General features: G+C 35.6%; 1 protein-coding gene across 1 annotated transcript; it reads right to left on the reverse strand.

Annotated features, from left to right (window-relative positions):
• Nucleotides 1-4706: 4706 nt before the first annotated feature.
• On the reverse strand, nt 4707-23670 carry LOC103441935 (UDP-glucose:glycoprotein glucosyltransferase-like). The gene is made up of 37 exons (XM_029107386.2): nt 23290-23670; nt 21657-22103; nt 21410-21563; nt 21050-21221; nt 19985-20058; nt 18891-18987; nt 18707-18819; nt 18420-18535; nt 17450-17507; nt 16660-16812; nt 16460-16558; nt 16216-16359; nt 16000-16068; nt 14784-14872; nt 14495-14657; nt 13430-13564; nt 13248-13347; nt 13057-13151; nt 12793-12905; nt 12500-12710; nt 12235-12303; nt 11829-11974; nt 11244-11345; nt 10583-10730; nt 9048-9104; nt 8821-8951; nt 8606-8694; nt 8116-8465; nt 7888-7977; nt 7560-7624; nt 7065-7167; nt 6802-6960; nt 6559-6699; nt 6344-6387; nt 6128-6242; nt 5396-5548; nt 4707-5259 (listed from the first exon to the last, which is right to left on the reverse strand). The coding sequence occupies exons 1-37, from the start codon at nt 23496-23498 to the stop codon at nt 5083-5085; spliced, it is 4950 nt and encodes a 1649-aa protein (XP_028963219.2). The 5' UTR covers nt 23499-23670; the 3' UTR covers nt 4707-5082.
• Nucleotides 23671-23937: the final 267 nt, after the last annotated feature.

Genomic DNA, 23937 nt, shown 5'->3' on the forward strand with positions numbered 1-23937 from the left:
TGGAAAGTACAGAGATATTTAAATTTTGGACCTTGTTCTGCAAAATTAATGAATTGGATTTGGACCTTACAATCTCAATTTTCGATTTGGATCGTTTTTGACAACTTTCTTGAACTAAAATATTAAAACCATGAACCTCCTTGTCGGAGGAGAGAAGCCAGTGGCAAATGGTGAGAATAGCCCCAAGATCACCTAAATGTATAACTTTGAGCAAACGATACTATCTACGCTAAGTGGGAGGGGGTGAGTTTAGCCTCACAATGAGCTAGCAATAATGTAGTTCAAATTCGCCTTTAGCGAGAATCAAATCTAAGACCTCTCACTTACAAGTGAAGAGGAATATCACTATATTGTAGTACTAAGAGACCACCTAAAGCATAACTACATTTACATTAATTCATGTAATATTCTTAATTGCACGTCCCCTATATGTTTCTTTTACATTATTTTAGTTCCTCCTGAGCCAAGTGTCATAACTACCACGCACACGTGGCCAAACTGCCACGTGTGTGTGGTAGTTATGAACCAGAGCGGGCCAAGCTAACTAATTTCGAATCTTTGGTTCCAGAATTTCAATCACAAGAGCTTGATTTGATTTTTAGAGAGCAAGAAGAAAAACAACTTAAAAAAAGGAGGAAATGCATCTGAGACTCGGAAACCCATTTGCTTCATTAGATTCATCCCCAGATACTCATCCCAGACCCTCCAACTTATCCCACAACCTGGCGAGTTGTGACTAATTGATCCCATTCACCAACTCGATGAAAACTAAACAGACAATAAGTCGCGTATAAATTAATAGTTTACTTTTCTATATGTAAACATGCTGTAAGTTTCAGTACAAATTCATTGATCTTGTCATCTTCGTTTTCCTCAACACTAACGGAATGCAACTTGGAATTATATCGATGGAGCTATGTACATCCGTTTGTTCTCATACATGATCATGAAAAGAGGAATAGATCAAGAGTAAGTAATATAATCTAAATTTGGTCTCATACATGATCATGAAAGGAGTAATAGATCAGGAATATAGTTCTCAATAACATTGGATAAAACCACTATCTTAATTTGTACGAAATTACATTGTTACATTAATAAAAAGAGCTAAGGAAAGGCAAGGCTCACAATACCATTTGGGATGTTTCAAATCAAATGAATGAGCTAGCCGCCACCCGTCGCCGGTGAAACTTTAGTGCCTACGTACATAACCGTTTCTGCATACGAAACCGAAGCCCTCAATTCTTCATCATCAGAATTGCCGAGCACAATCCTGCATGTATCTTCCTTAGGCGTATATGATACCAAGTCACCTTGACTCGATTGCATCAAAACTGCACCATCGTCGTGGAGTATCGGCTTCAACAACAACACATTAGGAGGGAAAATCTCCGGGCGGATTTTTGCGAAACCAGTCCAAGATTGATCAACCCCATATTCCATCATCACCCATATGGTAAAGCCAGCATCCTCAAAGTCAGGAAGAATTGTGGAAGTATGGCAGAAAGTGTGAAAGAAGAGACGATTGATCCCTCATTATCCTTATAGTCTCTCTCATCCCAATGTAGAGCTCCATTTAAGAAGCACCCTCTCGCTCTCGCCCATGAACATGTAAGGAGGCCGCAGCCTCGAGAGGTTCTCCTCCAACATGCCAACAATCTTCCATGAACCCCCTTTGAGTGCGTAGATTGCAACAAATTCATAATCGACGTAATCTTTATGATTTTGACCACCCAAAAGGACCCTGTAGTCTTGAGTGGTGGAATCGTAGCCGAATCAATAGTAAAGTGGGCTGTAACGAAACCAATCAATGTCCGGTAACTTACGGGCTGTTCTGGTACTAGGGTTCCACAACAGAAGTCTTAAATTTTCATAGTATCCTGTACAGCAATCAAGTCAAGGGCGGAGCTACAGTTGGCTTGGGGGGGCGGATGCCCCCACTGAGATTATTTAAAAAAATAATAAAATTAAAAAAATTGTATGCATTCTAAATCTTATTTATTTTTTATTTTTAAATCCAAACAAAACAACTTTGTTTTGGTTTGTAAAAAAAAAACGTAAACAAAACAGTGTCGTTTTGTATATATTTGAAAAAAAATAAAGTATGTATAATGGGGGACCGCTTCCCCCCCCCAAATTCCATCTATGTTTCCTTTTTATCATGGATATACAGTCTAGCATTGAGTTTCAGGTTTAAAAAAGATTGGAGACCTTGCAAAAAAATAAAAATAAAGGTTCAATGCAAAAAGCACAAGGTGTATTCTCTGGTTTACTTGCTTCTGACATTAGCACTAACTCTTCCAGTTGCTACTGCAACCGTTGAAATAGTATTTTCAGCCATGAAATTTCTAAAGAATCTATTGAGAAATCGGATGGGTGATCGATGGATGAATGATAACATGGTTATTTTTATAAAGAGATAGATATTTGATAGTATTGGTAATGATGTTGTCATGCAATACTTTTAGAACATGAAAACGCGTCAAGGGATATTGTAAGGAATGTTGTATGGAAAACTTTCTGGATTCATATATAAGTATTGTGTTTAGTAAATTCTTGAGCTTTTTAATTATGACTTTGTTGTTTGAGGATGCCCCCATTCATATAAATCTCTGGTTTCGTCCCTGAATCAAGTGGAGGGTTAATTATTAGGCAGATGAGACCATTGCAAGAACCCACAAGTGATGAATCGTTGAGGCTAGTATCATCTGGAAATTCATCTTCAACGTCTCTACAGCTGCTCGTATTGCTGAAGAAGCGGAGGAGGCGCCGGCAACATTCTTCTTCAGTGATTGGTAGTCAGTGAGTTGGGGAAATCGAAAGGGGAGTGCTCTCCAGTCATAGTGACTTGCATACACAACGGAATTGGAGGAGACATGTGACCGGTAGCCATGAAAGTATCTCGACAGTTATATCGTCATCGTTGGAGGAGAAGATCCGTAATTCTCCGTCATCACCCGCCATAATAGAAAATGAATGACTGAATATATACTTCAAATCGTACGCATCAATCTTTAGGGTTACAATATATATACACACAGATATGTCTTATCTGAAAGAATAAATACAAATCCTACTTCTATCAAATATAGGACTCCTAATATTTACACAACTCATATTAGCTCAAATGGTAAAATTTAATTTGCATCGGGTCTAATATTCTAGTGGACATATGGTGTTGGGTTTCACCTGTTTATCACGGGTTCGACACTCTCTCAACTCTTAAATTATTGTAGCAGTTTCGATCAAATGTGGATGCATTGAGGGGCAGGGGGTCAGCTAACCCTCCGAACTTCAGTGAATGTCTTGGGATAATTTGAGTGATGACCCTCCGAACTTCGGTGAAGTTCATGGATAACTTGGATGATGCCAATTTAAAGATTGGAGTTGGCTTCATACATGCCCTCCAACTTTAAGAGTGGCTCTTCTTTTTTTTTTTTCTTTTTTTTAATAAATATGACTTTGTCAAAACGACATAGTTTTGGACCCTAAGTTTAATAAAAAATAAATAAACACGAAGAGCCAAAAAAATAAACACATGGATGATGGATATGTTACTCGAGGGAGATCACAACGTAGAGCTCAAAGAATCACAAACTTCCATCATTATCATGTGGAGCTCTTTGTTGCTATCGTTGATAAGCAACTTGCGGAATTAAATAGTCGCTTGAAGAGGTAAATACCGAGTTGCTTCTTTGTTTAGCAAGTTTGAGCACGGATGATTCATTCTCGGCTTTTGATGAACAAAAGCTAATTTGTTTATCATTTTATCCGAATGAATTTACTACTTGTCAACTCTTGACACTTGAAGATCAACTTGGGCATTATATTCTTGATATGCTTTCAAGTAATGAATTTTCTCAATTGAAAGGAATTGGTAGCCTTGCAAAAAAAAATGGTGGAGTCGGGGAGGATCAGAGTATATAATCATGTGTATTAGCTAAGTATATTGGCTTTGGTTCTACCAGTTGCTACTGCTTCAGTGGAGAGAACTTTTTCTGCTATGAATAATGTGAAGAATCCATTGCGTAACCGAATAGGAGATCAATGGTTGAGTGATAGCATGGGGGTTTATCTTGAGAGCAATGTTTTTTCTTCCATTGACAATGAAGCAATAATGCAACGTTTTCAAAATATGAAAACACATCGGGAACTATTGTAACTTGTATTGTTACTTATTTGTTCTATAAGTTATGAATGATAGAACCATGGTTTAAATTTAAGGTTATTATATGTCTAAAAAATGTTTGTAAACTTTTACATATGACCCCCTCCCCCTCCGAAATATTTTTCTTGAATCCGCCACTGGTTTTGATGTTACTGCCTTTTTTTATTGTTTTAATTTTATTTAATTTAGATGTTAATGTTTTTTTATTAAAATATATTTTCAAAAATACTGAACTTACCAACCACCTTACATGTTTTTTAATCGTCAATTTGAGTACTATAAAAGCTTCACCATTTTTAACAATGGTTTAGGTTGGAGGACCACACGTGAATCGTCGTCGGATATTTCCCAATCTCGGCCAAAATAACAGCGGTTAAAGAGAGCAAGCCGCTCAGTGAATGGTTATGGTCGTCAGGCATTTGCCAGTGAGTCTTGAAATGACCACTCACTTTAGGTAAGTTTGTAAGGATATAATTCATCATATGCATCAAAAGAAATGCCAAAACCATCTTGAAGCTACTTAAAAGAACCGAAAGCCTTCTAAATAAAGTAAACATCTTTCATTTCTCTTGTCATCCATCCAGTTTCAAACGTTCACATAAATTTCTTTAGCAAAATTTGCTCAACAAAATCTATTTTTTCCTTCTCAAGAGGTGCATCGAGGGCGCATAATTAATAAGCCCGAATGAGTCTCGGTAGCTAATGCAATGACATAGAAAGCCTGCAAGGCCTCCATCTTCAGGTATCACATTCTCTTCTTGCTGCTTAGCCGAAAGGTCTCGTTTAGCACACAGGAGCACCGTTTGCAAGCGGCTTCGCCTTGAGGTCAAATTATGTGTTAAGTGTACTTGTTACCTTAGATCTTCGAGTATTCTCTCTGCTTAAACTGAACCATAGTGTTTGTTATATTGCATTCACAGCTCTGCCTTGGATTCAAGGTCCTCCTCCGGACTGCCAGTCACTGATTTCTCTGATGGACTAGGAAGTGGTGCGGGCTCTTGGATGTCCAGTTCGTCACCTAAGATCTTCGCCGTGAATTGCCTTGCCTCCAAATCAAGATCTGGCCATTCAGAAACTATTCTTCGAGCCCCCTGCAACACTCAGGTGAAATTCAGGAAAAATTATTGGACACACTAAACCGAGAAAACGTACCAAGGGTATAATGTCTAGGTGTTTGCTCACTGCTCAGTAAGTAAAAAATCACAAACCAAACGAACACATATCTACCTGAAGTTTGGGTTCCTTTGTCATGGGGTTGTTGCAAAGATCAATGGTTTTTGCTTTGGATTTTGTTGCATTACCGCACCATGACTCGCACCACAACCATTCTTGCGGTAATGAAAAGATGGGTACTGTATGTTGAGCATAGTTTGGAAGATCCTGAAATATGAATGATGAATTTAGCATAATGAATGAAAACAAAATGGAAATATGAATCTACAAGAAGCCTCCAAATTATGTGTTCCCGATATCAATTTGTTGATTTTTCATTTTATTTCCTCCAGAGAGAGAGAGAGAGAGAGAGAAAGAGAATGCATTTGGTTATTTTCACTCGATGGGGGCAGCAAACATGGATCCATTTTCGTTGCTTACATGTATAGAGGTTAAATACTTAAGAATAAAGCAATTGCTTGCCTATATCCTTATGAATAGTAAAGCGTTAGGAAATAATGAAAAAACAATCAAATTTATCCTTGGTAAAAGAGCAGTGTGGCCTGATTTTCAAACCCCTTCTTTAATTATTTCCTTCCTAATTAATCAAACCTTTCACATGTTGGACCCCAAATATTGTTAGCGTACTGTTAGAAACGCGTCCTAGAAAATCAATTTATAGTACCTTAAAATTCAAAGAAAATCAGAGACGTCGCACACTAATTTTTGGCTTCCATGCATCATAAATGGAAGAGTAAACATGAGACAATGCAATCAAAACTGCGAATCATGAACTTAACCACTTGCCTGGTCCAAATTAGATAAACTGTTTGGGTCCTTGCTAAGAGTCTCGTAGAAAACTCTCAGATTATCTCCTGCTGCAGTCTCTCGAAATTTCTTCAAATTGACAACATATAAAGCACTGCACAAAATCAACACGTCAACTCCACTGGGTTTTCCTTACTGTTTTGTTACGATGTAATTAATTTTTTAGCTTTAAGTCCTGATAAAGCATGTATTGACCTTATGTGGTAGGATCTCCCCCGTAAATGTTCTTTCCAGAAACCCTGTTCCAAAAAATTAACAAGACTTGAGCAATAAATTTGAATTAAGAAATTATTCCCTTAACATTTTAAACGGACACGGATCCAAAAATTGGTAACATATTTGGTAGATGGATGCATAAGTATAGAAACTGAAGAAAACAATGAGCAAAAGAAAAGGTCATTGCTAATTACTTGTCTCCAAAACCGATATCCATCCATATCCCTGTTGTTGTCACAAAATGGAGTATATGCCAGAGGTCGTCCTTTTATATCCATGTCATAGAGCTCTCCCATGTCTGCCCTTACAATTTGATCTGCATCAACAAAAATGACCTGCAGATATTGGAAAATATCGTAGATGTCAAATGTACAAGTAACTAGGGATGAAAACCTAATAAGGCAACAGGGCAATTAGGAATTACATAATGTCAATACCTTTTCCAATGAAAGGGGAAAGATAACGTCAAGGAACAAGATTTTATAGGCCCAAATAATCCGTTGCTTTTCTTTCTGCTTATGCAACCATGTAGGCCACTTGTACGTTATTAGTTCATACTCAAAACCATATTCTTGAGCCATAGGTGGAATGACATCCTGCATATAAGAACAACGACCAAGCATCCATGTTAAGAACTCTCATTTCTTCTCAGCAAGTAAAACAAAACCGTGATAAATTTACAACTTAAACACTTTATAACCTTGAACTGGGGAGAGAGATAGTTCTTTATGAACCAGAATTTGACTGGACGGCGGGTGTTCTTCAAGACACTTAAAATCATGATTTTCAGAAAACGTTCATATCTGCCAAAATATATCACAAGATTGCACGCTTAAATAAATAAATTAAAAGAAGGTAAACGTCCTACCATGATGATGATTGTTATTAACTTACTATTCATTATAATAATTTCAATTATTCTATCATATTATATGATCACAATAGTTTTCAAAATGAAAATTTATTTCAGTATACAACTAAGAGGGCGAAAACCTTTTTCTGAGTATTCAACAATTCATGACTATGGCATTTGGATTATTTGTAAGTGAAATTTTACTGTCCATTTATAATACATGGCAGAAACATGAAAAAAATTTGATAAACAAAAGGATGGTGTAGAATTCACCCCCGAAAAGACTAGAGGAAGCATAAAAGTAAATAAGAAAACAGAAATCAAGAAAGGAAAAACACTTACAGGTGTCCAGAAGCAATAGAGAAAATATTAATCGTTTTTCCATGTCGTCCACCCTTTCCTTGCTCCTAATAATTATCCAAAACCAGATAAGAGAGTATTTTTCAAACACAATCAGAAACCAAGTGGAAAACTGATATATAACAGATACCAAGTGAAACATCAAATATTTTCTCCAATATAGCGTATAATAGTTTCTTATGGTTGCCCAATGCAATGATTGAAAATATGACACATGATAAATTGCAATACCCAAAAAAAAGAATGAAAGTGGTTGAACAAGTTAATACAATCCCGTGAACAGAAGAACGGAAGAGCACAAATTCCTCACCGCTGAAGTCCTTTCACTCTTCTTAGATTGCTCACTGCCACCAATAAAACCAGAAGCCCATTTCAAGAAGTTGGAGTTCCAGCTACTTCCCTGCAACAGAAAGGAAATAAAAATACAAAAAAATAAAAAATGGCATTTGTAAGACTGCAACAAACACATTTTCAGTTATTAACTTACTACATTAGTAGGCGTTTGAACAATTATTTCAAAATAACAGCAAAAACTCACCTCCTTATTATCGTCTGAGTTGTCTTCGCCATCAGGAACCAGCAGTTTCTCATGCTCCTTTCCCTTTTTCTTTGCTACTTCCATGTGAACTACGTTACCCCGTAAATCGTCTATGGTGATACGTTTGGATAATGTTTTGCTCCCACTTCCTTCACCATTCTCTTTCAGAAAATAAAGTTCAGAGCTTCTACCTGGAGCAAGTTGCAAGTACCAAACCCCAGGAGACACTTTCATTTGCCAATAACCCAGATTGGCCATCACAAGAGTATCAACCAAGTGAGGAGTACTCTTAGTACCAATAATCAACTGAAGGCCTCGGGGAGGATCATGATCTTTCTCAGAACAATGACCTGGTTAAGATGACTTGTCAGTGCAAATCACAACATAGTTGGTAACCCTTGCCTCACCATTAACTGGGAGTAAAATTGCATGCTAGTTCAAAGTTACAGTTTATCTAAAAACCAAAAAACAGAAAACAACTAAATCATACCCGTCAGAACAAGAGCTTCAAGTTCAAAAACAGCTTGTAATGTCCGTGTCTCACCAAGATTCTCAAGCAAAATATTATCCAAGTCATGGCTGGGTATGATTAGAAAAAAATTAGTAAAGTTAAAGCACAAAAAGTGTGACTCATAAAGTAACATTGTTCAAAGCATAGCTAATGAAAGTATGGTAACTACAAACTTTGTTAATGATGAAACTCACACTGCAATAACAGGCTCAACTAGCCATGGGTCAGGAACATCAAGATTCATCGTGAGAGTTTTGGACAGTGGCATGTTTGCAAAAAAAGCTTTTGGCCCATTTATTGTGTAGTCAGTGCTGCTGAAGTCATCCTGCAAATATGGCACAACTGAGAGTGTGAAACAGATGTCCACATTCCAATGGAGCGAATAGTTTTAGGGCTATAACTAAACATTCATCTGGCATACCACTGTTGGTAGGACGTATCTGTAGTAATTCTTCAGAGGAAGATCAATAAGAGAACTCTGCCATGAATTCAATTGTTAGAATGAGGAAAATATTAAGAGTACCGCAGCAGCAAGTAAACTGCAAACTAACCAAAGGCTATTTGGTTTGATGATGGAAAATAATGTTTGGAGGTTATAAACGTACTATCAACATATAGATACCAAGAAAAACATCACATAACAACCTTGTTATTAATTGTAGAACTCAAAACTCATAAACAGCTTCAATGTGAAACAGGTAACAACACAACATGACTTATGAAAAAAGGACAAACCTCAAAAGACTAACGCCAAAATAAATAAATAAATTCTGATGCTATGTTTCATTTTAAAATGTCGGTTACTACTCTTCTTTTCCTTTATCTAGCAGTCATACACCTCTTAATTATTGTAAATTAAAGTCTATCCAGAACAAAGTGGTGTTATGTTATAGTCAAAATGAATTGGCATCATATCAACGCCAATCCATTATAACTTAATTGATTTTTCATTCCCAAACATGAGAAGTTTGGGTGTGTTGCCAGGGAGAGATATGATGGTTGTTTCTTCTGACGAAGAGGGTCTGGTTTTGGGCATCCACATGGGCTTCCCATTTCAGAGTAAAAGTAATGATCATTCTGTTATTTTGTCTGATTGGATAGTTGTTGAGTGTCTTAAGATTAGTTTTTCTGTTTTTAATATTTTATTTTAATATCTGTGTTGGCCCTAGTTCTTAGAATTTGCTAGTGAGGATCTGTGAGCCACTAGACAGCTTTCCTGTGTTCTTCATTCTTTCACATTCCATTAATGAACATCTGTTTCTTAAGGCTTTACCAATCATAAGCCAAGCATGCAATTTCTAGATCGACTTTAATGTAAACCAAACATCCATATTGGGTCATCGACATTAATCAGATTTTAGCCATGTTTGTAAATGGTGACAAAAATTTCCATCCCTAAATCTCTTTTCATACCAGCAACATTGAGAAAGTCAGACTTGGAAAATAAAAAGGATATCTAAGCTTCTGATGCAACAAGTACTGAATAAAGAAGGAAAGATGATTATGATGAGGAAAAAATGCAGTATAGATATTTTGTTGAATCCTTTTATCTGCTGAGGAGACCAGGGAAAGGCAGAAAATGTAGAAAAAGTGTTGTCTTGCTTGAGTCCTCTATGAAAATAGAAAACTCGGAAGTTAATAATTCATATGAATAAACATAGTGAATTTGATAAAAACACTGAAAAAATTAAGATGATAATTAAATAGCTAAGTGAAAAAGAATGGTTCGGATCAAGAAATCACATTATGAGGTAGACGACACAATAGGGTGGTCCATTCCATATTAAGTAATCTATTTTTCGTGGAAAAGAAACAAATTGTATTGCACAGAAACAATAAGTTACAAATGGAGTAGACAAGATGGCAAAGACTTAAATGAAAAGAAACACCAAAGAGGTAAAGGTGATCATGTATCACATAAATGAAGTACAAGCAACGAAGCAAATAGTAACTCACCAACGGATTTAGTACAATCCTCATGCTAGGCTGAACATATTTCCATAGAACTCGAAGAATTGATGATAGTTTCTGCCCAAATGGACTTAAAGGATCAACAACTGCATCGATATGAATACTAGCATTTTCATTGTTCAAAACAATGGCACTGTAAAGAATAAAGAAAAAATAAGTGTAAGATATAAAAGAACATTAAAATCACATAAACTACCTATCCGTGAGAATCAACTCAATAACAATAATCGTCTCTTAACCATGATAGTTGATACATAAATTTCAAAAGCTTTACTTTTGTAAACAACAGAAACTAACATAAAAAGCAGATAACAATACAAGAAACCTACAAAAGATGCCTCATTCGATTTTAGTTTTCACCAAATCCTACAAACTACAATCAACAGCCTACTTTGAAGGCTTTGGGCTTGTTTATTCATACTTAAATGATTTTGCACACAACTCCATAAAATGTATTATTTATATACACCCAAGTATCCAGGAGAACTGTCACTAAAGAACACACCGGTGCTTTTCTATTAAATATTAGATATCTATCTATGATATCGAAACTGTTTACAAGGTATAGTGAAACTGAATGATAATGAGCCATAAAGTTGTAATTCCACATATATACATCGACTCAAAGAACCAATTATCTGTTTACCTATATTGTGCATTCAAAATGTCAAAGCGGGCACTTTCAGAACTTCGATCCCGCATAGCCATGGAAGATGACACAAGCATGATAGTATCACTAATGAATTTGCTGCACAAATCATTTTATAAAATCACCATTAGTCTTTCCATGAATAAAAGAGACTACGGCCAACAAATAAGATCAACATCAATTTCAATAAACAAAATTCTAGTGAAGAAAAAATATCACCAAAAAATAGCCACCAATCCCATGTTCAAAAATGATAGTAGTGGTGTTGATAGAACTCATGGTGGCTTGAGTTTACAGAAATATTTCTGGACAAATTGATCATTAGAATTTGCAACGCGAAAGCAGTTATTAATGAATTAACACATAATACGGTGAATACAGGAGCTTATCAGACAGCCTAGTCCAGATTAACAGAAAGATGGATCTTCCAAATATGGACAGTTCATTTTACCCTAATGTACTTGCACCAGAGGATGGATCTTCCAAATATATAGAAGTCAAAGAAAACAGAGAAATTTAAGCGGTTCTAGTCAACAGCGCACATTGTACAGCTACACAAAATAAGTGTTAAAACTAACAAACCTTGTTAGGATGTCGGGATCCACATCCTGCCACTTCACTTCTTCAATAATTTCCACAATGTGCTTTATTCTCTGGGCAAACTCTAGGGACTCTAGAAGACGTAAATCATGGCTCAAGAATGTGCCCCCGTCATTTACAAGTGTCACCTATTGGATAATGATTTCATTAATAAAGTCATAACCGCCAAGATTGGGGAACTTATTGCAAAGATAATCATTTAAAAATACTAAATCTCTAGACTATGTTCAAATTAAATAAACTAAGAAACAATGACCAAAGGAACGGATTGTTATGCAAACAGAAAATGAAAAATTGGTCCAACAAACCAATCTTATTTAGTTAAAAGAGTTCAAATAACATTTAATATGACTTCCAACCAAGTAGAATGTCTACAAAGAAGACTCACCCTTCCATTAGTAATGACTGCATTAACACCAGTTTCAATGCCAAGCTGCTTATAAAAAAAATGGGATACCTGGAAACCATCATAAACAGCTATCGTAAGAACATTCTCACAATGGATAACCACGGTTTGATCACAGAGAGATTTCATAGAACTATTTGTAAGGACCTTTAGCAGGCCAGTTTTTATCAGGACAGTAGACATCTGGTGAAAGTAGTAAACTTACATGTAAAGATAAAAAAGCCAAAGCATACAGATAAACGCATACCTTATTCATATATTTTCTCAATTTGTCATCAGAAAATTCAGATAGAGCAAATCTATAGGCCTTTGATGACAATCCATTAGCCTCAGCCAATTCACAGACTTTATCTATAAATGCTTGAGTGCTCTCAGCACCCTTAGATGATGGAAGCAAATAATTATGTTCATAGAACGAGCACATCTGATCCAGGAAATCTAACACCTTTTTCTTATGGCTGCATAATAAGTCAATGAAAATTTAACATGAGTTATGCATTCATTGACAGAAACCCATTAAGCTTTGATAAGAATACAAACCTATACAAGGATGCAGTGATTTCAAACACCTTCACAAAAAGATGCCTAGAGACATCAGCATCCTGATTGACACTGAAAAGCACACCTACTCGAGCACGATTGGACGCTTCTATCTGAATTAAGAGTAAGTACAATAAATACCAAACATAAAGCAACATAATAATTATGATAATAGTGATGAACATGTTTAGGGTGAAATGATGACAGCAAAATACATAATACAAATTTGAAGAATTCAAGTAAGATTAGTATCAAGGTTAAAACCAGATAGTGCAAGCCTTCACGAAGCAGCTTCGTCCCTTTCTTTGATGCAATATTAACAGCTAGAAGATGGGTCACAGGCTTCAAATCATCCATAGCTGGGTGCAATAAAAATAAACCATGTGTTATAACTAATAATTAACTGAGGAAAATTGGATGTATGAACTAATATTTTCAACCAAAAAACAGCTTACTTTCGGGAGAATGCAAATAGTTAATATCATTTAAGACACCTTCCCCTCCAAAAACAGATGTAGACAGAGAAATGAACCTTGGCTTTCCACCAGCAATAATCTGGAAAACCACACTGCATGTTAAACAATTGAGATATATAAATATTCTAAATTTTGGATTAAAACCATTGTAAAATGATCACCTGTGGATTATAGCGAGTAGTACCACTTTCTGACAGAAACTTATCAAGAACATCTGTTCGCGAATTTATATGCCCATAGTACACTTGCTCCTGTATTCTGGGCAGCTCATCATTCATGGAATTTATAAGAGCCTCCTGATCAATGCAAACCAAAACAAATCATGGTTTACAACATCTAGGAAACCAGAATACATAAAAAATTTATGTGAGACAGTAGCTTAATAAAATGATTAGAGATACAGATATTATAAAATGGATAAAACTGAAGTTGATAGGTAAAAATTAAAATCAAATTGCAAGTGCAAGAATGATAAAGTTTGATATGTTAGGCATATTGCATGTTGAGATTGTGCCTTCTAAGCTCACTCTATGGATTCAAATACCCTGTAATGAGAGGTGCAAAGATTGCTGAGTTTAACTATAAGCGCCAATGGTCAGGGAAATCAAAATGATTAAATATATCCGAGATGAAGGGCCCCTTTGATTACAATTTTGTATTTTTGGTTTTTAGTTTTCTCTTTTTTGTGCTTCAGATATGAGGAAGGTATATGGAGGAAATGAGGGATGAAGGGTGATGAAAGAGAGGGAAAGAAATAAAGAACGAGTGAATATACATCTTGAAAGTGAAAACAACATCAATAGCTTTGGTTTTTAGTTTCATTTTGTGTGCCTTTCCCTATACATTTCTTCCTACATCTCTCCCACCATCCTTCCTCCACTCTTTTATATCCCTCATTTCTCCCATGTATTTCCTTTCTTTCTCTAACACAAAAACAAAACTAAAAATGAAATGGGTATCAAACAGGCACTTACATAATTAATCAGAAAGTCAGATAGCATAAAGTTGAAAAATATTGACATATTGACTGCTTCAGTTTTAGGAACTTCAGGCTGTCAACTGCAATTGATTCTGGATGGTGGAAATACTAAATATATAGCTGCTGATAGGTCATCCCTCCTGGGACCCCATTAGTGGGACCAAGATGGGGTAACGAGTATTCTACTTAATTCTTAGATAAGTAGATTTATTATTGTGAAGATTTATCTGAAGATCTCAAACAACACCTCATTCGATTCCAACACAAGCCCATTCATCAACAAGCAACACTGCAGCTTCGCCAAACCCAGCTTAAGGATAAACATGGAGCTTTCTTGAGAAAGTTCCTTGAAAGTTTGCTCCTTCTCCAGCTTTAGCAATAAATCTTGAGGTGGAGATTTTGCTTTGGGCCTACAAAAGGAGAATGAGCACATAATTCAGATCATTCATAAATATAATAAGGTAAATGTATATTTGTTTGCAATCCTCATTAACATACAAGTATTGATATCACCATAAAATTTATGAAACACTTACAATACAGTTTCTACAAATGCTCCTTCCACGTGGTGCGTTTCAAGAGCATCATCGGCAGAATCTTCAGAATCAATCCGCAATTTGTTTATCTGACATGTCCAGAATCAAACAGAATAACATTGTTTAGGCATAAGAATTATAAACTATTATTTCCCACCGCATTCTCTTACAAGTCATAAATAGCATCAACAAATGTCACTGCACATCGAGAAGTAACATTACACAAGAGGATGACTGGAAAATACAGGGACCACTTGAAATCATTTAAATTACAAGAGAAAGCAACAAAAAGGTAAAGGGTTTTCATTGGCACTTGTCCTTATCTCAGTTGCCTCACTGAATGAGTTCAACATGAGGCCCATTTATTTTCAGCCGAGGCTACAAACATACAAAAATGGAAAATTATTATTCAGTAGTATAAAGAATTTCACTGTGTTCAAGTACAGGATACAATGTGTCCCCTTTTTTCCAAGGATGTAGCTCCCCTATATGCTATAATGGATAAAGTCTAGTTCTTATAATCAATCTAAAAAACAAAAAGAAATAAGAAGCAGAGAAAAAAAATAACAGACAAACACAGATTTTCAACGTGCTTAACAAGAAACAGGTCAGGTGCTTTAGAATAGTCAATTAAGCAGCAAAGGCATATAATTAGGGACACTTAACCACTTAAGCAAACTTAGCACACAGAACAAACACAAATTAATGCAATAAAACAATATTGCGACATCATTACAACAGAAAAGCAGATCAAAAGCAACCATGGTAAAAAAATAGGCTGATCATTGAAGAACATGCAGTCAGAAGAAGGGATGAGTTATGGGATAAAGTCTGTTTATGGTCATCACTATAGCATCTGTTTCACAGACTTTAGAGATTTATCGTTTTCAGATATATGGCTTAACTGCAAAGCCGCTATTAGTTCAATTTATGGAGTTACATAGAGGTTTTAAGTTCCCCACTCAGTGGGAAAAGGCTTTGTTGTTGTTGCATAGAGGTTTTAAGTTCAGGATGATCACATTCATTATCTGGTTGCTGTTTATGTTTTACTTTGTGGACAGCTTGTCCGCTCTTGTATTTTAATTGGTTCAAGCGAAAAGCTTTCGTCTATTTTTTTAAATATTAATATTATATTGTGACTGCAAAATCTTTCTAATGGGATTTCTATTAATATATACGGATAAATATTTGGCAGAAGCATGGGAATCACACTTACGTTGCTCAAAAACTGGAAAGCTGTTTGAATTCCATGATTCTCCTTTATATAAATGAAGAGTCGTATAATCTGCAAAGAAAAAACATTTTCAAGAATTGCTGCTATAAGACATGAACAATATTTTGTATATGAGTTGAAAGCAGAGACATATGGAAGCTGGTTAATTAAATAGCCACAAAAGAATAACGAAATAAGAAAGGCTGGAGAAGAAATTACGAAGCTGGACATATCCTCCTCAATTTCATGGTCATCTTCGCTGCCACTAGTTTCGATATGATTGATGAACTTCGAAGAATACAGTACAACTCCAAATCTCATAGGAAAATTATTCTCGTACAAAGACAAAATCATGTCAATGGACTGCAAGATTTTAACAATAAAAACATCAGTACACATAACCAGAAAATTAACACAAAGCAAGAATATTACATATCACTTGGTAGGGAGACATAAAACTTACCTGAAGACCGCAAACAGTTGATGGATCAATAACAGAAACTGCATGGAAAAGGTTTTTCCGTATATAACGTATCTGACCGGGGAACACTGGCATCAAAATCTACACAAAATAAATTGTAGGAATCATATTTCCAGAAGATCATGGACATTTGATGCCATCCAAAACTGAGAGAAAAAAGCTGAAAGAAGCGATATATCCACCTCATTTAGATTATTCCTCCATCGCCTATACATAGCATCTTCTTCTATGTTATTTAGATATTGAACATGATTTGAACGAAAATCTACACGGAGCATGTTAGATTCTGGAGGAGGCAGACTTGCAAGGAGTTTCCGTACAGTGCTATGAGGAATCTGTGATAATTGATAGTAAGAATAAAGCCAGCCAACTTAAATGCATTGAATAACACTGTTCAAGGCTACTACATATCAATGTTGAAAGTAAGCTAAAAGAGCTAGGCCAGGAGCTTAGTAACTAAAGTCAGATATGCAATGACCTTAGACCAAGCTCAACCCAGCCCAACTCCTAATCCATCGTCTAAGCTGGAATTCACCCATAAAGGATGACCAACTGATATCTCACCCTGGACCATGGTAAACATTTTTAAGCATAAAATAGAAACGAGTGGCATACCAAACCAAGGATTCGTGTACTCTATTCAAAGGTATTCAACTGATTGACCAAAGAAGATTAATGATAGTGTCAGGTCATATACTTAAATAAGGTCACCTGTGAATGAAATTCTAATCTAAAAGTTGCTCTTCGCAACCAAAAATATTGCTTCTGAAAGACAAGTAATTTATAAAGAAAAACAAAAACATAGAGGGAATGGGGTCAAAATACACATATTTAAACTCCATACCATTGGGTGAATAAAATTCAAGGTTAGCATTTCAATTGATGGAGTGAACAGTCCTTTACTAACTTGGCCACATATTAGCCCATCATGTACACTCTTCCAGCTAATCATAGCTAAGATTGAATGCCTACCTTCAACTTTGAAAACTGATCAGCCAATGATAAATCTTGATGAACCAAGTCAAGCAACCTATGAGAATATCAAAGAAATGCAATGTCAGAGGTTAAGCAGATAAGCATTAATCTTAAAAACACTTGAATGAGTGTCAAATGAACAACAGAAAAGTTGAGCATTTAACAGACTAAGTTGACCAGTTGTTCAACTTCATACACTTGTAATTAATTATTAAACAAACTGTTGCATATTTCTTTGAGTTTCTCAATGTTTCAAATTTTTGCATCATTTCACTGACAGTTACAAAACAATTATGTTTCCAAACAGATTGAAACAGCACATGCAACATGAAATAAGTTCCTTCTACACTACTTATGGAGGATAGTAAACACCAAGTACAAGCATGAAAGAAAGACTCAAATATTACAGTAGGAGAGCACTCTATAATTTTGAACAAGCTCATTTCAAACTGCCAAAGTAATCTATGATGAGATCATATATGAAGGTAATTTATGACGATATACATGATTAATATGATTTCAAACTGCGAAACACAGTAGAGCATGGGTAATGTCTACCAATTGATTAATATGATGACAAAATATTTTTAACTAAATTAAACATTTAACAGATACAAAAATGGAAGAATAAAAAAAAAAACTTTAAGTCATGTTCACATGGGAAAAAATTTCTAAGAAATATAGAAATCTAACAAAGATTCTTCTAATTTCATGTGCCCTAAGGTGTATATCTGTAATTAACCGCCAAATAGAAAGTGCTTCATGACATAATATTAAACTATAATGTATAAGATCGAAAGAAAGCCTGTACCTTTCCGCCTCAGCTACACATTTATCAAGCTAAAAGAATTGGTAATAACAAACAACTACATGCATCACCACCAGGTGATACTATAAACAGTGATAATTGTGCAAGTTCTTTGGTGTGAAATGATGAAAAGAACTTCAGTAAGAGCAAAAGCATTACAGATAAAGGTCAATATCTTCAATATTGAGTAAAGCACCATTCAGAGCCATTAAGGACTTGCCAGGTGGGATCATTCTCTGGTTTGCACTTATTTCATCTTTAACTGAATCATTGAGCTGCAAAAGAAACGCTCAGTAAATCAATGACAATAGCAAAAAAAAAAAATATATATATATATATATATATATATATATATATATTTTGAAATATTTTTAAAATGAGACAATACTTTAACATTCGAACCAAACTCAAAATGTGCAAACAAATTTTTTGCACAAATTTTTTACCTTCATGCGAGATAAGGAAGAGACAATGCTCGGGAAATTTTGATTAATTTCCTGCATTGCTTGCAAAGGATCAGAGGCTTGAACTATCCGCTGTGCAGTTTGATGTCCTAAATCTGTTGAACAGAAAACCATTAGTATACTGTAGTTCATCAAAATCAGGAGAAAAGCCTTAACGTGCAGATACCTTTTAGTTCCCAAACATCAAGTGTATCAGATATTGTTGATGACAAAAGATAATCCCTGAATGTCATTATCTCTGAAGTGAGTTCAGGTTTGCGTTCCTGCAAAGTGGATGGAAGAAAATAATGAGATCCAGAATTCAAAATTACTCATTATCCACAAACTGCAATAACTCCATCACTATCACAACTGACATTGTTAATAATAGCATCAGATCAAGGCAAGAGAGCACACACTCACTGAGAAGCATTAAATCAACTCAACAAAAATTTTAATGCAAAACCAGATGACAATTGGTGCAATAATATAATCTTAATATGACAATTGAACAATCTTTGTGAACCTTTGTTTTTAAAAATACCTACCTTCTAACATCTGAATTCATCTTTAATCACAGAATTAATCATCTTTCATAAATTCTGCCAACCACATAATTTATTTCTACAAAAACAAAAATCATGTGAGGTCCACTTTCTTCTCTCAAGTTATCAATCAAACTTTTTGAAAAGGGCTTCACAATTATTGGAATAAGATTAGTTCAAATGTTTTCCACATATTTGGGTGATTTGTTAGTCATACCCTGAATATAAGCACCACAGGAAAAAAAATACAAAACTGGATTCCTGTTATTTCAGCAATGATACCAACACAAGACGACAAGCTTTAATGTGTCCGCTACTTTCTTTTGTTTAACATTATTTGGTTTCAGTAAACCTATGTATTCATGTAAAAGTGTCCATTCTTTTATTTTAAGCTTTCCAGTGAAAGCCAAAGAGAGTAAAAGTGTCCATGCTTAAAACTCTGAATCTTATATTTTTAAGAACAAAAATTATTGTAATTTGTGCTATTTGTTGGTGTAAAAGGTTGGCTCAATACAAGCCAAGATGGATGTGAAGAGAGTCCCACGTCGGAGAAGTATAATCTAAGGTTTAAATATAGATGTTCCACTTCTAATTGCACCTGAGGTCCATTGGGCTTGATACCGCCCAGGGGATTGGGCCTAGGTCGTAAGTGGGGACAATATCGGTGCATGGCAGCCTTATTAGTGGACACTTATGGGGCATGTGACTCAACACTAATATATAAAGGATAACAAACCAGAATTTTGGAGAATATAAACCCTCTGACTTCTTGGCTGAGATCTTCAATCCTAGGATCTTCTAGTGTGACACCTGCAACATAAACCCGGTACTAATGAGAAATATTTTAGCCCAAAAAAAATCCTAAGAACAATTAAACATGAGTACATGCACAAAACATATTTTTGTTTCCTGCAATTAACAAAATAGCAGAAAAACATGGAGATGCAAGGGAAAAAAAGAAATATTCAAAATACTGCCCAATTCATATTTCATGATAATTGCAACTTTCCAGCCTAACTGAGTCTTTTTATAGAGAGTCAAGATATTTTTAGAAGAAGAGTAAAGAGAGTCAAGTATATTCAAGTTGTGTTGAGCGATAAGCATGCAGACTACTACTCAAGATATTGTGTGCATGTGGAAGCAGCTAATCCGAATCTCTCTTAAGTTGGTCAGCAGAATGACTTAGGTACCCGTTCATGCATGTTTAGGAGGCTAAGCAGCTTTACAAAATTTCTTAATCTCTGGTAATTATTGGCGTTACTTGTTTGAAGTAGTTGAAAGTTTTTATATTTTTTGTAAATAAGTGGTCTATCTTGGAAAAAAAAAATGGTTATATGCAACTCACTCAAGTGGAATCCAATTGCACTCTCGTAGTTTATGGAAGAGTGTAGCGATGTTTTTTAAGTGCAAATGTATCAGTGGTTTTGAAACTGAGTGGAAAACACAATTCTATCTCAAAATGGTTGATTCGTATACATTGTATTCACTCATTCCATCGTAATCTCGTTTCTTGTTAAAGACTGCATGTCTGAGATTATCAGGTTTACTAAGGTTTTAGAAACATATACAAAATTTTCACGACTTGGGATAGTGTATGCCTTGCACATTTTGAGATTTACAAAGTTTTCAATTTAATTATCATCACACATCTTTCATATATACTATTATTAATCAAGGAACAGTTCAATGCCTACATTTTTGCATTCAAACGACCTTAAGATCTTGGGACATGCCTCAAGAGCTTGAGAAGACAAGTCAACAGAAATTTCTAAGGGCAACAGCTAGATTCAATTATTCTAACCTTTCTTTATAGCACTATCATCCATAGCCTTATATTCCATATTCTTCAAAGCAAGTTCCACTCCATAGCCTCCTAAGTTTAACGAATCTCTTGTACCAACAGCACCACAACGGTCAATCTCCACATCACAGCCAGAAGGTAATACTTGTCTAACGACGTACTTAACTTTTCCCTGTAAGTTATTGGGCCAATCTTTTAGAAAGATTTTGTATATATTAAATACAAGCACGCACAAAGGAGTTATCAAGCAAACAAATATATGTATTATGTGCATAAAACTATGCATGCAACACTCACCTTTCTTACATATGCATCAATATTCAATACATATAAATAAAGTGTACAACATGATGTATTAACCTCTTTTGCAGCTTCAACTAGGGTGAGATGGAACGCCCTAAAGCAATCAGTTCCAAGAGCTCCATAAAGAACAGCAACTGGACTTCCAACACTTGAATCAAAATGGATGTGATCAAATTCGAAAAGTTCAGGCTGCTGAAATGAATCTCCAGAACTGCAAACCAAGAAAAATAAAGTAAGGAACTGTGCCCAAATGGCAACTCTTACTAGAGATAGAGAACAAGGCAAAATGAAAGAGTGTTCTCACGAATCTCTTGGACTTTGAAGCCAAATTTTCAAGTCTGCTGGATCAAGGAACAGTGCACCTCCAGTATCCACCCAACAACATTTCCCATTAGGGCTTTTCGGGTTTCGACCAATGTTCAAGGGATCTGACCTTTTACTTTCCACATGTTCATTTGTTTCAGAAATTCCACTGTCATTGCTTGAATTAGTTTCATCAACCGGAGGAAAAGAAGACAGAGACTCTGCAGCTAATTGCCTATAAAGAACCAATCTTGGAGATGTAGATCTCATCATAAGAGAGAATTCAAACAAAGATGCCAATGGTTCGTTCAAAATAGAGAGTCCGTGCTTTACAATTTTTTTTAGGCAGCCTTTAGCAGTATAAGATTCAGCATCATCCTTCTCACTATTATGCCAGGCATCAATGAAGTCCCAAAAATGGTCTTTTTGTTCTTTAGATAGTAATTCACTGCATTAGAAAACAGGAAGCTAATAATAGCTTAGGAAAGGCACAATAAATGAAATAAACTATATTTACAAAAAGCAGATGAAATAATTTGCTGATTCCAATCAAGAATTCGAACTCCAATTTTAACTTACCTAAAGAATAATCACCTAATAGACATGATTCTGCTCTAACCATCATATAATCACAATACTCATAACATATGCTACTTTTTTTTTTCTTTTTTTTTAACACGAAACAAAAAAAAATAAAACAAGGAATTACAAGATAGAGGCTTTCCGATTTGATCAAATGACAGAAACAGAGGATCTCTCTATATTCCAAAACCCCTAAAAAGCACTCCACCTCCTCAGCCATAACATTCTCAAAATTCTTCATATTCCTTTCTTCCCATACCACCTAGAAAATTACCATCATAGCACTTCTCCCAAGCACTATCCTTTTCTTTCCACCGAAAAACTTCAGATCATTCAAACGAAGCAAATCACTTGTGCATCAGAGTTCCAAGACAATTAGTTCTCTAAACTCAAAAACCACCTTCTGTTATCTAAGACTTTCCAGAGGAAGCTCATTCACGTGCTTACTTTAAGTTTATTCTTACATAAAGGTACATTCAAGATGATCATCCCCTTCAAGATACAGTAGCTCATTCTGTTTACTCGTGAAGTAAATAGCAGAGCCCACCCCCAATGCTAGTTATCACTGAAAGGAATCATTTTTTTGGTCATATTTAGGGAAAAAGACAAACGATCCCGGAATAATGTCACAACCGCTACCATCTAAACCACATCAAATTAAAGAATTATTTCATTTCTATTTACACTAGAACGAATTCAAAAAGTGTTCAAATTAATTTAAAATTGATTATCTCCAATTAAAAAAGTTTGAATCTTTCACATTACTCCCACATTTCTCTTCCGAAATAAATCCACTCGGTTCTTAGTTCTCTTCCTACAAAATTTTAACAATGCTGGGATTATATCCCTCATCTCATTGCCCCATTCTATGGCGCTGCCAAAACGCATTCCTACTCAACCATCATCTTCCTAATTCATAAAAGCATCCGCTTCGCAGTAGCTTAAAACAATAACGGATTAGACATTACCAACAACTCCATGGTTCAAACTTAACCAACACAATAAATTCCAAAAGTTATCAAGACATAAAATTTGGAAGGAAAGCAGCGTACCCGGCTTCCAGGAGCAATGGAGTACCCGGCCACTTGGCCCGAACCGCAGCTTGAACATTCTTAGGCCTCCGATTCTGAGCCGAAACCAAACCGATTCCTGACGCTCCCAAACACACCAAGACGATCACAGCACAAAACGCAGATTTATAACGGGTCCCCATTTGCAGTTTCCGAACGAAACAGAACGGGTTCGGATCCTTCAGAAGCATACGGGTACGGATAGATCCACCATCCACAGAACCAGAAAACGAAGCTCGTCTGGGATTTTTAAGGCTTTTCGGCTGAGGAGGGAGAGCGTAGACTGAACGAGAAGACGACTCTGTTGTGTGTGAGGAGAGTGCGGAGAGTGAGGAGAGTAGACTGTACTATCGGGGGTGTATTGGTCTTTCTGTGAGATGTGCAAGGGTGTTTTAGTAAATTCAGTATTGGTCGACAAGTAATAGTATGATATGACAATGATGACGTGTTGTTTTGTGATTGCATAACGTATTGATTCCGAATGATAGATTTTTCAGTGTCTTCGAAACACGGTGTGGTATATCATATGTTATTTATACAAGTTGAAGAAAAAAAATTCAAATATCCCTTAATTTGTATAGCAATATACGGTGTATGTGCTCGTGCTCTAGGCATACTAAAAAATAAACA

Source organism: Malus domestica, chromosome 08 (genome assembly GCF_042453785.1).
Source record: "Malus domestica chromosome 08, GDT2T_hap1".
Taxonomy (NCBI): domain Eukaryota; kingdom Viridiplantae; phylum Streptophyta; class Magnoliopsida; order Rosales; family Rosaceae; genus Malus; species Malus domestica.